Source organism: Mytilus galloprovincialis, chromosome 9, assembly GCF_965363235.1.
Source record: "Mytilus galloprovincialis chromosome 9, xbMytGall1.hap1.1, whole genome shotgun sequence".
Classification (NCBI taxonomy): domain Eukaryota; kingdom Metazoa; phylum Mollusca; class Bivalvia; order Mytilida; family Mytilidae; genus Mytilus; species Mytilus galloprovincialis.
In genome coordinates, this window is record NC_134846.1 from 79,548,063 (window position 1) to 79,561,086 (window position 13,024).

Sequence of the window (13,024 nt, forward strand, 5' to 3'; positions counted from 1 at the left end):
ACAAAATCTAGTTTTTCCTCAGATCAAACACATCGAAACACACTGATAATTAGCTGACAAACTCTATTTTTCCTTAGTTCAAACACACCAAAACACACTTCTCAACAGCTAACAAACTCTAGTTTTTCCTCAGATCGAACACACACCAACACACTGATTAGTAGCTGACAAACTCTAGTTTTCCTCAGATCAAACACACACCAACTTGCAAATTAAAAGCTGACAAACTATAGTTTTTCCTTAGATCAAACACACACAAACTTGCAAATTAAAAGCTGACAAACTATAGTTTTTCCTTAGATCAAACACACACAAACTTGCAGATTAGAACCTGACAAACTCTTGTTTTTACTCAGATCAAACACACCCCAACTTGCAGATTAGAAGCTGACAAACTTTTGTTTTTCCTTAGAGCAAACACACCCCAACTTGCAGATTAGAAGCTGACAAACTCTTGTTTTTTTTAAGATAAAACACCCACAAACTTGCAGATCAGAAGCTGACAAACTCTAGTTTTTCCTTGGATCAAACACACACAAATTTGCAGATCAGAAGCTGACAAACTCTAGTTTTTCCTCAAATCTAACACACACAAACTTGCAGATTAGAAGCTGACAAGCTCTTGTTTTAACTCAGATCAAACACATCCCAACTTGCAGATTAGAAGCTGACAAACTCTTGTTTTTCCTTGGATCAAACACACACCAAGTTGCAGATTAGAAGCTGACAAACTCTTGTTTTTCCTTAGATAAAACACACACAAACTTGCAGATTAGAAGCTGACAAACTCTTGTTTTTCCTTAGATAAAACACACACAAACTTGCAGATTAGAAGCTGACAAACTCTTGTTTTTCCTCAGATCAAACACACCCCAACTTGCAGATTAGAAGCTGACAAACTCTTGTTTTTCCTTAGATCAAACACACACCAACTTGCAGATTAGAAGCTGACAAACTCTTGTTTTTCCTTAGATCAAACACAAACTTGCAGATTAGAAGCTGACAAACTCTTGTTTTTCCTTAGATAAAACACACACAAACTTGCAGATTAGAAGCTGACAAACTCTAGTTTTTCCACAATTCAAACACACACCAACTTGCAGATTAGAAGCTGACAAACTCTTGTTTTTCTTTAGATCAAACACACACACAAACTTGCAGATCAGAAGCTGACAAACTCTAGTTTTTCCTCAGATTTAACACACACCAACTTGCAGATTAGAAGCTGACAACCTCTTATTTTTCCTTAGATCAAACACAAACTTGCAGATTAGAAGCTGACAAAATCTTGTTTTTCCTTAAATCAAACACACACAAACTTGCAGATCAGAAGCTGACAAACTCTAGTTTTTCCTCAGATCAAACACACACCAACTTGCAGATTCGAATCTTACAAACTCTTGTTTTCCTTAGATCAAACACACACAAACTTGCAGATTAGAAGCTGACAAAATCTTGTTTTTCCTTATATCAAACACACACAAACTTGCAGATTAGAAGCTGACAAACTCCTGTTTTTCCTCAGATCAAACAAATCCCAACAGACTGATAAATAGCTGACAAAATCTAGTTTTCCCTCAGATCAAACACATTGAAACACACTGATGTTTTCCCTCAGATCAAACACATTGAAACACACTGATAATTAGCTGACAAACTCTATTTTTCCTCAGATCAAACATACCCCAATTTGCAGATAAGAAGCTGACAAACTCTTGTTTTCCTTATATCAAACACACACCAACTTGCAGATTAGAAGCTGACAAACTCTAGTTTTTCCTGAGATCAAACACACACCAACTTACAGATAAGAAGCTGACAAACTCTTGTTTTTCCTTATATCAAACACACACCAACTTGCAGATTAGAAGCTGACAAACTAGTTTTTTCTCAGATCAAACACACCCCAACTTGCAGATAAGAAGCTGACAAACTCTTGTTTTTTCTTATATCAAACACAAACCAATTTGCAGATTAGTAGCTGACAAACTCTAGTTTTACCTTAGATCAAACACACCCCAACACACTAAATAATTAGCTGACAAACTCTTGTTTTTCCTCAGATCAAACACACCCAAACACACTTATAAAAAGCGGACACTATTTTTTCCTCAGATCAAACACACCCCAACTTGCAGATTAGAAACTGGCAAACTCTAGTTTTCTCAAATCAAACACACCCCAAATCGCAGAAAAGAAGCTGACAAACATTTCTATAGATGAAAAACATTGTAACACATTGATTAGTAGCTGAACAACTCTATGGCTTTTTTTTAGATCTAACAAGTACACATTGTTTCTTTTGTAAATGACCAAATTATGAATCAGACCCAAACTATAATAGTAATATGGATATCTGCAAGCTATAATAATAATAACAAGCATTCTGTGAGTATTGCAAGGAAGTAATATGTAATATGGATATCTGCAAGCCATAATAATATTAACAAGAGTGCACACGCTGAAATGTCTCGCCTTCTATACTAATCATTGATATTATGTTGATAGTCCTAAGTAAAAAGCTAAGCTTTATAACAACTGTACCATAAACTTAACATTAACCAAGATAACTAAACAAAGACCAATGAACCTTGAAAATGAGGTCAAGGTCAGATGAACCATGCCAGGCAGACATGTACAGCTAACAATGCTTCTATACAACATATATAGTTGACCCATTACTTATACTGTTTAAGAAAAATAGACCAAAACACAAAAACTTAACACTGTGCAATGAACCGTGAAAATGAGGTCACGGTCAAATAAAACCTGCGCGACTGACATAAAGATCATTAAATATTTCCATACACCAAATATAGTTGACCTAAGGCATATAGTATTAGATAAAAAGACCAAAACTCAAAAACTTAACTTTGACCACTGAACCATGAAAATGAGGTCAAGGTCACATGACATCTGCCCGCTAGACATGTACACCTTACAATCATTCCATACAACAAATATAGTAGACCTATTGCATATAGTATGAGAACAACAGACCAAAACACAAAAATTTAACTATAACCACTGAACCATGAAAATGAGGTCAAGGTCAGATGACACCTGCCAGTTGGACATGTACACCTTACAGTCCTTCCATACACCGAATATACTAGCCCTATTGCTTATAGTATCTGAGATATGGACTTGACCACCAAAACTTAACCTTGTTCACTGATCCATGAAATGAAGTCGAGGTCAAGTGAAAACTGTCTGACAGACATGAGGACCTTGCAAGGTACGCACATATCAAATATAGTTATCCTATTACTTATAATAAGAGAGAATTCAACATTACAAAAAATTTGAACTTTTTTTTCAAGTGGTCACTGAACCATGAAAATGAGGTCAAGGACATTGGACATGTGACTGACGGAAACTTCGTAACATGAGGCATCTATATACAAAGTATGAAGCATCCAGGTCCTCCACCTTCTAAAATATAAAGCTTTCAAAAAGTTAGCTAACGCCGCTGCCGTAGCCGCCGCCGCCGCCGCATCACTATCCCTATGTCGAGCTTTCTGCAACAAAAGTTGCAGGCTCGACAATAAATAAATGAAGACTTTTCAACTCTTTACAGTTTTATGTTTGTTGATGAATATGTTCAACATATGTAACAAATATCTGTAGTAAATTCTGTTATATTAATAATAATTTTACAAACAGAATATTCAGATAAAGTATTTTTAAAACATATCTAATGCTGTCAAATAGCAAAAAGTATTAGAAATCTCTGATTAAAATTGGTAATTGTTTTCTATATATTTGTGGTAATTAATAATCATCAACAGTTAAAAGATTTGTAACAATTAAGAATAAGCACTTTCTCATTTACTATTTCAGAATTAACAATTAACAAAGTATATCAAAATCACACAACTAATTTATAAATAAATATCTAAATACACACATTGTAAAGTGATAAAATATAACTCATAAGAAAGACAAATTCATAACAATATCAAGAAAATATAATAAATAAGTTTGATTATACAGTAACAATTTAACAAAAACAATTATTGATTGTCTGATAAATACTGCAATCTAAATAATTAGATTATTTGTTCTAAATAAACAATTAAAATATTTTGCTCATTGCAGAAACCAAGCCTAAAAGAGAGAGAGAGAGAGAGCAAAGATTTAATTTTAATTAGATTGCTTAATACTCTATTTAAATACCTGATAACATTACAATATAAATATGTGGATCTGTCTTTGTTTTTATTTGTTAGGCTGCTGTCTCTTTAATGTCAATCTTACAACTCCTTTTGATTCATAAGAAAGACAAATTGTTTTAGCTTTAGCATAAAACAAAAATATCTTTTTTAATCTTTTCATTTAAAAAAGTAAATAACATAGCATCATGAAAAGAAAATTAATGAAAAATTAAAAGTAAGCTGTAGTTTTTATCTTCCTTATGATTTAGTTTTCTCCTTGAATAGCATACCACAACTCCTTGCTTTCATTTAAGATTTCTGTATTTTAAAATATCACTATAAACTTATGCTTAAAACAAAAGTGTGTCAAAATAACTCTTTTATTAGTGCCATTGATAAAAGTAATCAAGGACCGTTACTCCTGACTGATAAAAATGAAATTTGTCATTATCAAAACTGACCTCCTTTTTGTCATTAGTTGCAACATATATAAAAAATCAAAATGCATCATAGTTAAAAGATTCTCAGCTTATTGCAATGGAAATGACTTAAAATGACTTTTTCAAATCAATCAGGGACCTCCATAATAGCAAAGTTGCAAGTCATCAATACTTACCTTGACCTTCATTGTGTTATCAGTAACAAAATAATAATATTTGAAATAAAACATTGGTTAATCAGATCTCAAGTTATTGCACAAAGACAACACTGGACGGAAGTGGTATTTTCAAATCAATCAAGGACTGCAAAAGTGACCACCATTATTATGAAAGGTGATCCCCATTTTGTTATCAGTAGCAACATAAAATACTTGTAAAGCTCAATGTAAGGTAAACAAGTCATTGCACAGAAATAGATTAACCTTAGAACCCACATGCCCTCCCTTTATACAACCACTAATACATTACAAGGTTCCAATGAAAAGCATGTCAAAAAATAAATGTGAACCAGATGCTCCGCAGGGCGCAGCTTTATACGACCGCAGAGGTTTAACCCTGAACGGTTGGGGCCTTTGGACCTTAATGTAGACCAATTAGAAAACGGGATCAAAAATTAAGAATCTACATACACAGTTAGATTAAGCATATCAAAGAACCCCAATTATTCAATTTTTGATGATATCAAACAAAGTTCAATTTTGGACCCTTTGGGCCCCTTATTCCTAAACTGTTGGGACCAAAACTCCCAAAATCAATACCAACCTTCCTTTTATGGTCATAAACCTTGTGTATAAATTTCAATGATTTCTATTTACTTATACTAAAGTTATTGTGCGAAAACCAAGAATAATGCTTATTTGGGCCCTTTTTTGGCCCCTAATTCCTAAACTGTTGGAACCAAAACTCCCAAAATCAATCCGAACCTTCCTTTTGTGGTCATGAACCTTGTGTCAAAATTTCATAGATTTCTATTCACTTAAACTAAAGTTATAGTGCGAAAACCAAGAAAATGCTTATTTGGGCCCTTTTTGGCCCCTAATTCCTAACATGTTTAGACCAAAACTCCCAAAATCAATCCAAACCTTCCTTTTGTGGTCATAAACCTTGTGTCAAAATTTCATCGATTTCTATTCAATTTTACTAAAGTTAGAGTGTGAAAACTAAAAGTATTTGGACGACGACGACGACAACGCCAACGTGATAGCAATATACGACGAAAAATTACAATTTTTGTGGTCGTATAAAAATAATAAAGACCTGTGCAATGAGTGCATGATAGGCCTGTCACTTTCTCTTCAATGAATAAACTTCCATTACTCATTAATGTGATAATAAAAATTTATAAAACACTCAATAAAGCTTATTTTAATAAATATAAAGCAGTTACCAAATTTTAAGGGAAAAAGCTTTTTTGTATTATTGTCCAAAAAATGGAAAATCTTTTTTTATGAATTTAGAAAAAAATTGAAGAGGAACTTACGTCAATAGATATAAACAACTCACCAAAGTTTCATAAAATTAGTTAAAGCATTTTTGAGTTATTATCAAACAGGTGTAAAAAAAAATGACTTTCATTGACTTATTTACATGAATTAAGAGAAATAAAAAAAACTTAAAAACTAAACAGGAAATAACAATTAGCATACAAAAAAAAACTGACTTCATGTTATTAACAGAAACAAGCATGCATAAATAAGGAAAACCAACATTAATACATATACTTAACATACTAAAGTGTGCAAATAACTGTTTTTTGATTAATATTGATGGCTTTTTTCACATATCTTCTAATCTAATATACTAAATATCAATGTGTTTCGATATTCAGTTAAAAACAGCATGCTGCAAAAACAAATCTGTCCAAAAAAATACATAGTTTGAATATCAAACCAACATTCTGAGATAAATGAAAAATCAATCTTTATACAGTAAAAAGATAAAGTTTAAGGAAATAACAATTGTAAAGCATCATGCAATAAACTAAAAAGTACTTTGTTTAACAAAATTGGAATCTTTCCAACACAAAATAGCCTTCACATTGCACATATAGTAGTTTAAAAACTAGAGGCTCTGAAGAGCCTGTATCACTCACCTGACTCTACTTGGGTTTTGGAAATCATATAAAAAAAGATAAAATTTGGCTACAAATTAACAACACTTGGCCAGCACCTGACTCGGAAAGGAGCATTCATGCTATGTTTGGTTTCATTCCATTCAGTGGTTCTCTAGAAGAAGACTTTTGTATGCATTTTCTGTAGGGTCCCATGTTCCATGGTCCCGGAGCACCTGAGATCACCCCTAGTTTTTTGGTGGGGTTCGTGTTGTTTATTCTTTAGTTTTCTATGTTGTGTCGTGTTTGCTGTTGTTTGTTTGTCTTTTTTCATTTTTAGCCATGGCATTGTCAGTTTGTTTTAGATTTATGAGTTTGACTGTCCCTTTGGTATCTTTCGTCCCTCTTTTAAACTATGTCCCTCACTGGCAGCCATCTTGGATGATGGATCGGCTACAAAGTAGCAACACTTGGTCAGCATCTCATCAGGAACATTCATGCTATGTTTGGTTTCTTTCCATTCAGTGGTTCTCTTAAAGAAGAAATTTGTATGTATTTCCCATAGGGTCCTATGTTAAACTAAGTGCCCCCACTGTCGGCCATCTTGGATGATGGAATGGCTACAAAGTAACAACACTTGGTCAGCATCTCATTAGGAACATTCATGCCATGTTTGGTTTAATTCCATTTAGTGGTTCTCTAAAAGAAGACATTTGTATGTACTTCCGATAGGGTCCTATGTTAAACCACGTCCCCACTTGCGGCCATCTTGGATGATGGATTGGCTACAAAGTAACAACACTTGGGCAGCACCTCATAAGGAGCATTCAGGCTATGTTTGGTTTCATTCCATTCAGTGGTTCTCTAAAAGAAGTCATTTGTATGCATTTCCCGTAGGGTCCTATGTTAAACCAAGTCACCCAACTGGCAGCCATCTTGGATGTTGGATGGGCTACAAAGTAACAACACTTAGTCAGCATCTCATAAGGAACATTCATGTTATGTTTGGTACCATTCCATTTAGTGGTTCTCTAAAAGAAAACATTTATATGTATTTCCCATCTGGTCCTTTGTTAAACTAAATCCCCTGCTGGCGGCCATCTTGGATGACAGATCTGCTACAAAGTAACAAAACTTGGTCAGCACCTCATAAGGAACATTCATAATATGTTTGGTTTCATTCCATTCAGTGGTTCTCTAAAAGAAGTCATTTGTATGCATTTCCCATAGGGTCCTATGTTAAACTAAGTCCACCACTGGTGGCCATCTTGGATGATGGATCGGCTGCAAAGTAAGAACACTTGGTCAGCATCTCATAAGGAACATTCATGCCATGTTTGGTTACATTCCATTCAGAGGTTCTCTAGAAGAAGTTCAAAATGTAAAATATTTACGCCGATGACGCACGACGGACACCAAATGATGAGAAAAGCCCACTTGGCCCTTCGGGCAAGGTAAGCTAAAAATTAAGACACCCTGTTCAATAGAACACAATTGATAAATAACAGTAACACTTTTATAAAATTTCATAATTAAAAATCAAACGTTTCTAAAAAGACTTACCCGTATTACTGCATGAAATATATTAAACTTGTTTAAAACAAATAAAAAAAATAGCAGGAAAACAACTTTTTCCTTGTGATCAAAATATAAAAATATTTAGTTACTTCTTTAACAATCCATTAATGATTGAATTTAATGCCCAATATAATCTAATTCTACTACTACTTCTGATTCTTAATTTGTATTTACAGCATCTGTAATTCAATATAAGTGTAAGATAAACATTAATTTCTTTATTCTATATAATATGGACTTAATTAAGACCTTTGAGGGTATTATTGTCACGAGTGCTGTATTTATCCTTTAATCTAAAATCCAATCAATATATTCATCAAGAATGTTTAGTCTTACTCTAAGCTAAGAAATGTAATCTTTGATTACCCCTAAAGACATTTCATCTAAGATTAATCGCTCAAAAAAACAAAGTTCAATTAATTTAAAAAAGAATGAAATTAATTCTATATAGATATAAGAAGATGTGGTGTGAGTGCCAATGAGACAACTCTCCATCCAAGTCACAATTTGTAAATCATTACAGGTGAAAGTACCGTCTTCGACCCAGAGCCTTGGCTCACACGGACAAGCATTGTTTAAGATTCTTTGCTATATCTATCAATTTATTTGCCAACCATTTTCCTTGTTAATTCTGCTATAAGTTGTTTGTTTAAACTCATAAATGTTCTATGTCTCACAACCTCTGCCATATGATTCTGCATAAAAAGTTCACAAACATCTTTCATGTTATCTGAAATCATAAAACTAATATTTAAATGATTATATTATGAGGAGTATTTTTCATTTAAAATGTTCAATCAAGTGATGGAAGGATACTGTTTATTTATGTACGCAAGAAAATAAAAGAACAGGATTTAAAGTTCATCTGTCAATGCACACACATATTGTATCTGTCCAAGGGAAATAACTCCATATGTTAGTGTGAGATCACTTACAATACCATACTCCATGTAATGTTTGTTTCCAAGTGGCATTACAACAAACTTTAAAACAGCTCATCAGCTATTTTTTTCAAACCCTTGATAAAGATTTCATAAAAAATTGACAAGGTGTAAGAGTTCTTATGATGGAATTTTCCTTTCCACTAAAAAATATGTCTTTTGGTACTTGTCAAATACAATAATTTTTAGATAATATTCATTTCCAAGGGATATATTGATTTTCAAGTGGATGATATTTATGATAATTTATATTTTCAAAGGACATATTAACTACTTTAAAAATAGTTGATTGGCACTGATTTTAAAATTTGTACTGGTGATATAAACCTTTGATCAATATGAATTTCATAAAAATCTGGCAAGAATTGTACCGGTGATATAAACATTTGATCAATATGAATATTTCATAAAAATCTGGCAAGAATTGTACCGGTGATAAAAACAAACTAAGACAGATGTGTTGGTCGACTTACCACTAACAGGAAGTGCATGTATCACTTTCAGATAAATATCTATAACATTGTCAGTTGTTAATGAAGTACTCAGTTGTAAGACTGCCAGGGCCTTCAAACCATCCATAGAAAATCTATCAGCTACTATAAAACAAGGATAATTAGCATTATATAAAAATACACCAAATGTTCCTCCCCCCCTTACATAAATGTTGTAAGTTATTGTGAGGAATTGAATGAGTATAAATATAAATTACTAAATAGTATTTTAAATTAACTTGACATGTTTAATAGACTTTGATCTTTGGATATTTAATATTTTCATGACTGAAATAGTTAGATTTTAATATGTAAATGTAATTTTAATACAATCTCCAGGCAGAATATTAAATAAACTGCAGTTTAAATGGAATTTAATAAACAATTCAAAGCTTCTTTTGAATTTTCATTATCATTATCAATATAGAAAAAAATTGTTATACACGTATTAAAAGATTTTTTCTGTGGAATGTGAATTTTTAGTGAAGTGTTTTATACTGAATAGTAGGCACATTGATATATTTGTAATTACTTTCCAATATATCCAATAAATAGGGAAAAATATATCATAAACTTACATCTCCAGACATGTGGTAGAACATGTGGTGAACACTGTGGTCGAATTCTGTGTGTGTATACATAATGTAATACAACGGCAAATACTCCTGGCTCCACATCCTTCAATTTGATTGGTGACTGAGCCTAAATTGACAAAAATAAACATGGTTATTAAAGTTTCAATTAGCTAAAATATATAAATGTTATTTAACCTTCTTTCATGACAGGCATTTTTGATACTCATACAATATGCAAATAAAATTAAGATATTTTATACCCCATTCAATTAACCTTTCAAACAAACAATACATTTCTATTGAATTAAAAAAAAACCATGCTGCCACATGGTTTCTTGAAAATATTCTTTAAAACTCAAACAAAAAAATGTAAAAGTTTTAAAGCACAAAATTATCATAAAGGCAATGGTGAAAATATTAAAATTGTCCTAACATGACTTTTCAATTTTTCATTACAACGAAGATATAAGAGTCTCTCTGTGAGTTTCCTTTAAAATAGCTTTACCTGTGTTTGTTGTTGATGGTGATATTACCTGTGTTGGTTGTAAATGGTGATATAACCTGTGATTGTTAGCAGTGGTGATATTTCCTGTGTTGGTTGTTGATGGTGATATTACCTGTGTTGGTTGTAAATGGTGATATTACCTGTGATTGTGAGTGATGGTGATATGCCTGTGTTTGTTGTTGGTTGTGATGTTACCTGTGTTTGTTGTTGGTGGTGATATTACCTGTGTTGGTTGTAAATGATGATATTACCTGTGATTGATAGTGGTGGTGATATTACCTGAGTTTGCTGTTGGTGGTGATATTAAATCTGTAGGTTGTTGGTATTGCCTGTGTTTGTTGTTGATGGTGATATATCCTGTGACTGTTGTAGTGATGTTACATGTGATTTTTGTTGGAGGTGATATTACCTGTGTTGGTTGTTGGTTGTTGAGGGTGTTGTCACCTGTGTTTGTTGTCAGTGGTGATATTACACATGTCTTTTGTTGGTAGTGATATTACTTGTGATTGTTGTTGGAGGTAATATTACATGTGTTGGTTGGTGGTGATATAACATGTGGTTGTTGTTGGTGGTGGTGATAAGACCTGTGTTTGTTGTTAGATGTTATTACCCGTGTTTGTTGTTGGTGGTTATATTACTTATGTTCATAGTTAATGGTGATGTAACCTGTAATTTTTGTTGATGGTGATATTACCTGTGTTTGATGTTGGTGGTGATAAAACATGAGTTTGCTGTTGGTGGTGATATTACCTGTGTTTGTTGTTGATGGTGATGTTACCTGTGATTGTTGTTGGTGATATTACTTGTGTTTGTTGTTGGTGATGATATTACCTATGTTTGTTGTTGATGGTGATGTTACCTGCAATTGCTGTTGATGGTGATGTTACCTGTATTTGTTGGTGATATTACCTGTGTTTGTTGTTGGTGGTGATATTACCTGTGATTATTTGTTGTTGGTGATGTTACCTGTATTTGTTGTTGATGGTGATGTTACCTGTGATTTTTGTTGATGGTGATGCTACCTGTGATTGTTGTTGCTGATATAACCTGTGTTTATTGTTGGTGGTGATACTAGCTGTTTGTTGTTGATGGTGATGTTACCTGTGTTAGTTGTTGATGGTGATGTTACCTGTGATTGTTGTTGGTGATATAACATGTGTTTATTGTTGGTGGTGATACAAGCTGTTTGTTTTTGGTGGTGATGTTACCTGTGTTTGTTGTTTGTTGTGATATTGCCTGTGTTTACTTGTTGATGGTGATGTTACCTGTGATTGTTGTTGGTGATATAAAATGTGTTTATTGTTGGTGGTGATACAAGCTGTTTGTTGTTGGTGGTGATGTTACCTGTGTTTGTTGTTGGTCGCGATATTGCCTGTGTTTACTTGTCGATGGTGATGTTACCTGTGATTGTTGTTTGTGATATTACTTGTGTTTATTGTTAGTGGTGATACTAGCTATGTGTTGATGGTGGTGATGTTACCTGTGTTTGTTGTTGATAGTGATATCACTTGTGATTGTTGTTGGTGATATTTCCTGTGTTTGTTGTTGGTGGTGATGTTACCTGTGTTTGTTGTTGATAGTGATGTCACCTGTGATTGTTGTTGGTGATATTACCTTTGTTTGTTGTTGGTGGTGATGTTTCCCGTGTTTGTTGTTGGTTGTGATATTACCCGTGTTTGTTGTTCGTGGTGATGTTACCAGTGTTTGTTGTTGGTCGTGATATTACCTGTGATTATTTGATGATGGTGATGTTACCTGTATTTGTTGTTGATGGTGATATTACCTGTGTTGGTTGTTGGTGGTTATATTTCCAGTGTTGGTTGTTGGTGGTGATGTTACCTGTGTTTGTTGTTGATCGTGATATTACCTGTGTTGGTTGTTGGTGGTTATATTTCCAGTGTTGGCTGTTGGTGGTGATGTTACCTGTGTTTGTTGTTGGTGGTTATATTTCCAGTGTTGGTTGTTGGTGGTGATGTTACCTGTGTTTGTTGTTGATGGTGATATTACCTGTGTTGGGTTGTTGGTGGTGATGTTACCAGTGTTTGTTGTTGGTCCTGATATTACCTGTGATTATTTGTTGATGGTGATGTTACCTGTATTTGTTGTTGATAGTGATATTACCTGTGTTGGTTGTTGGTGGTTATATTTCCAGTGTTGGTTGTTGGTGGTGATGTTACCTGTGTTTGTTGTTGGTGGTTATATTTCCAGTGTTGGTTGTTGGTGGTGATGTTACCTGTGTTTGTTGGTGTTGGTGATATTACCTGTGATTATTTGTTGTTGGTGATGT

At 33.5% G+C, this 13,024-nt stretch overlaps 1 protein-coding gene across 5 annotated transcripts in view; it reads right to left on the minus strand.

Moving 5' to 3' along the window:
- Positions 1-3,563: 3,563 nt before the first annotated feature.
- LOC143046075 (uncharacterized) overlaps positions 3,564-13,024 on the minus strand; it is a 28,716-nt gene continuing 19,255 nt past the window's right edge. For all 5 annotated transcript variants that reach the window (XM_076219056.1, XM_076219052.1, XM_076219054.1 and 2 more), the window contains 3 exons: positions 10,236-10,359; positions 9,640-9,762; positions 3,564-8,955 (listed from right to left, as the gene is read on the minus strand). In XM_076219056.1, the coding sequence (XP_076075171.1) occupies positions 8,828-8,955; positions 9,640-9,762; positions 10,236-10,359 (375 nt within the window). In that variant the 3' untranslated portion in view covers positions 3,564-8,827. The remainder of the gene's footprint in view (positions 8,956-9,639; positions 9,763-10,235; positions 10,360-13,024) is intronic.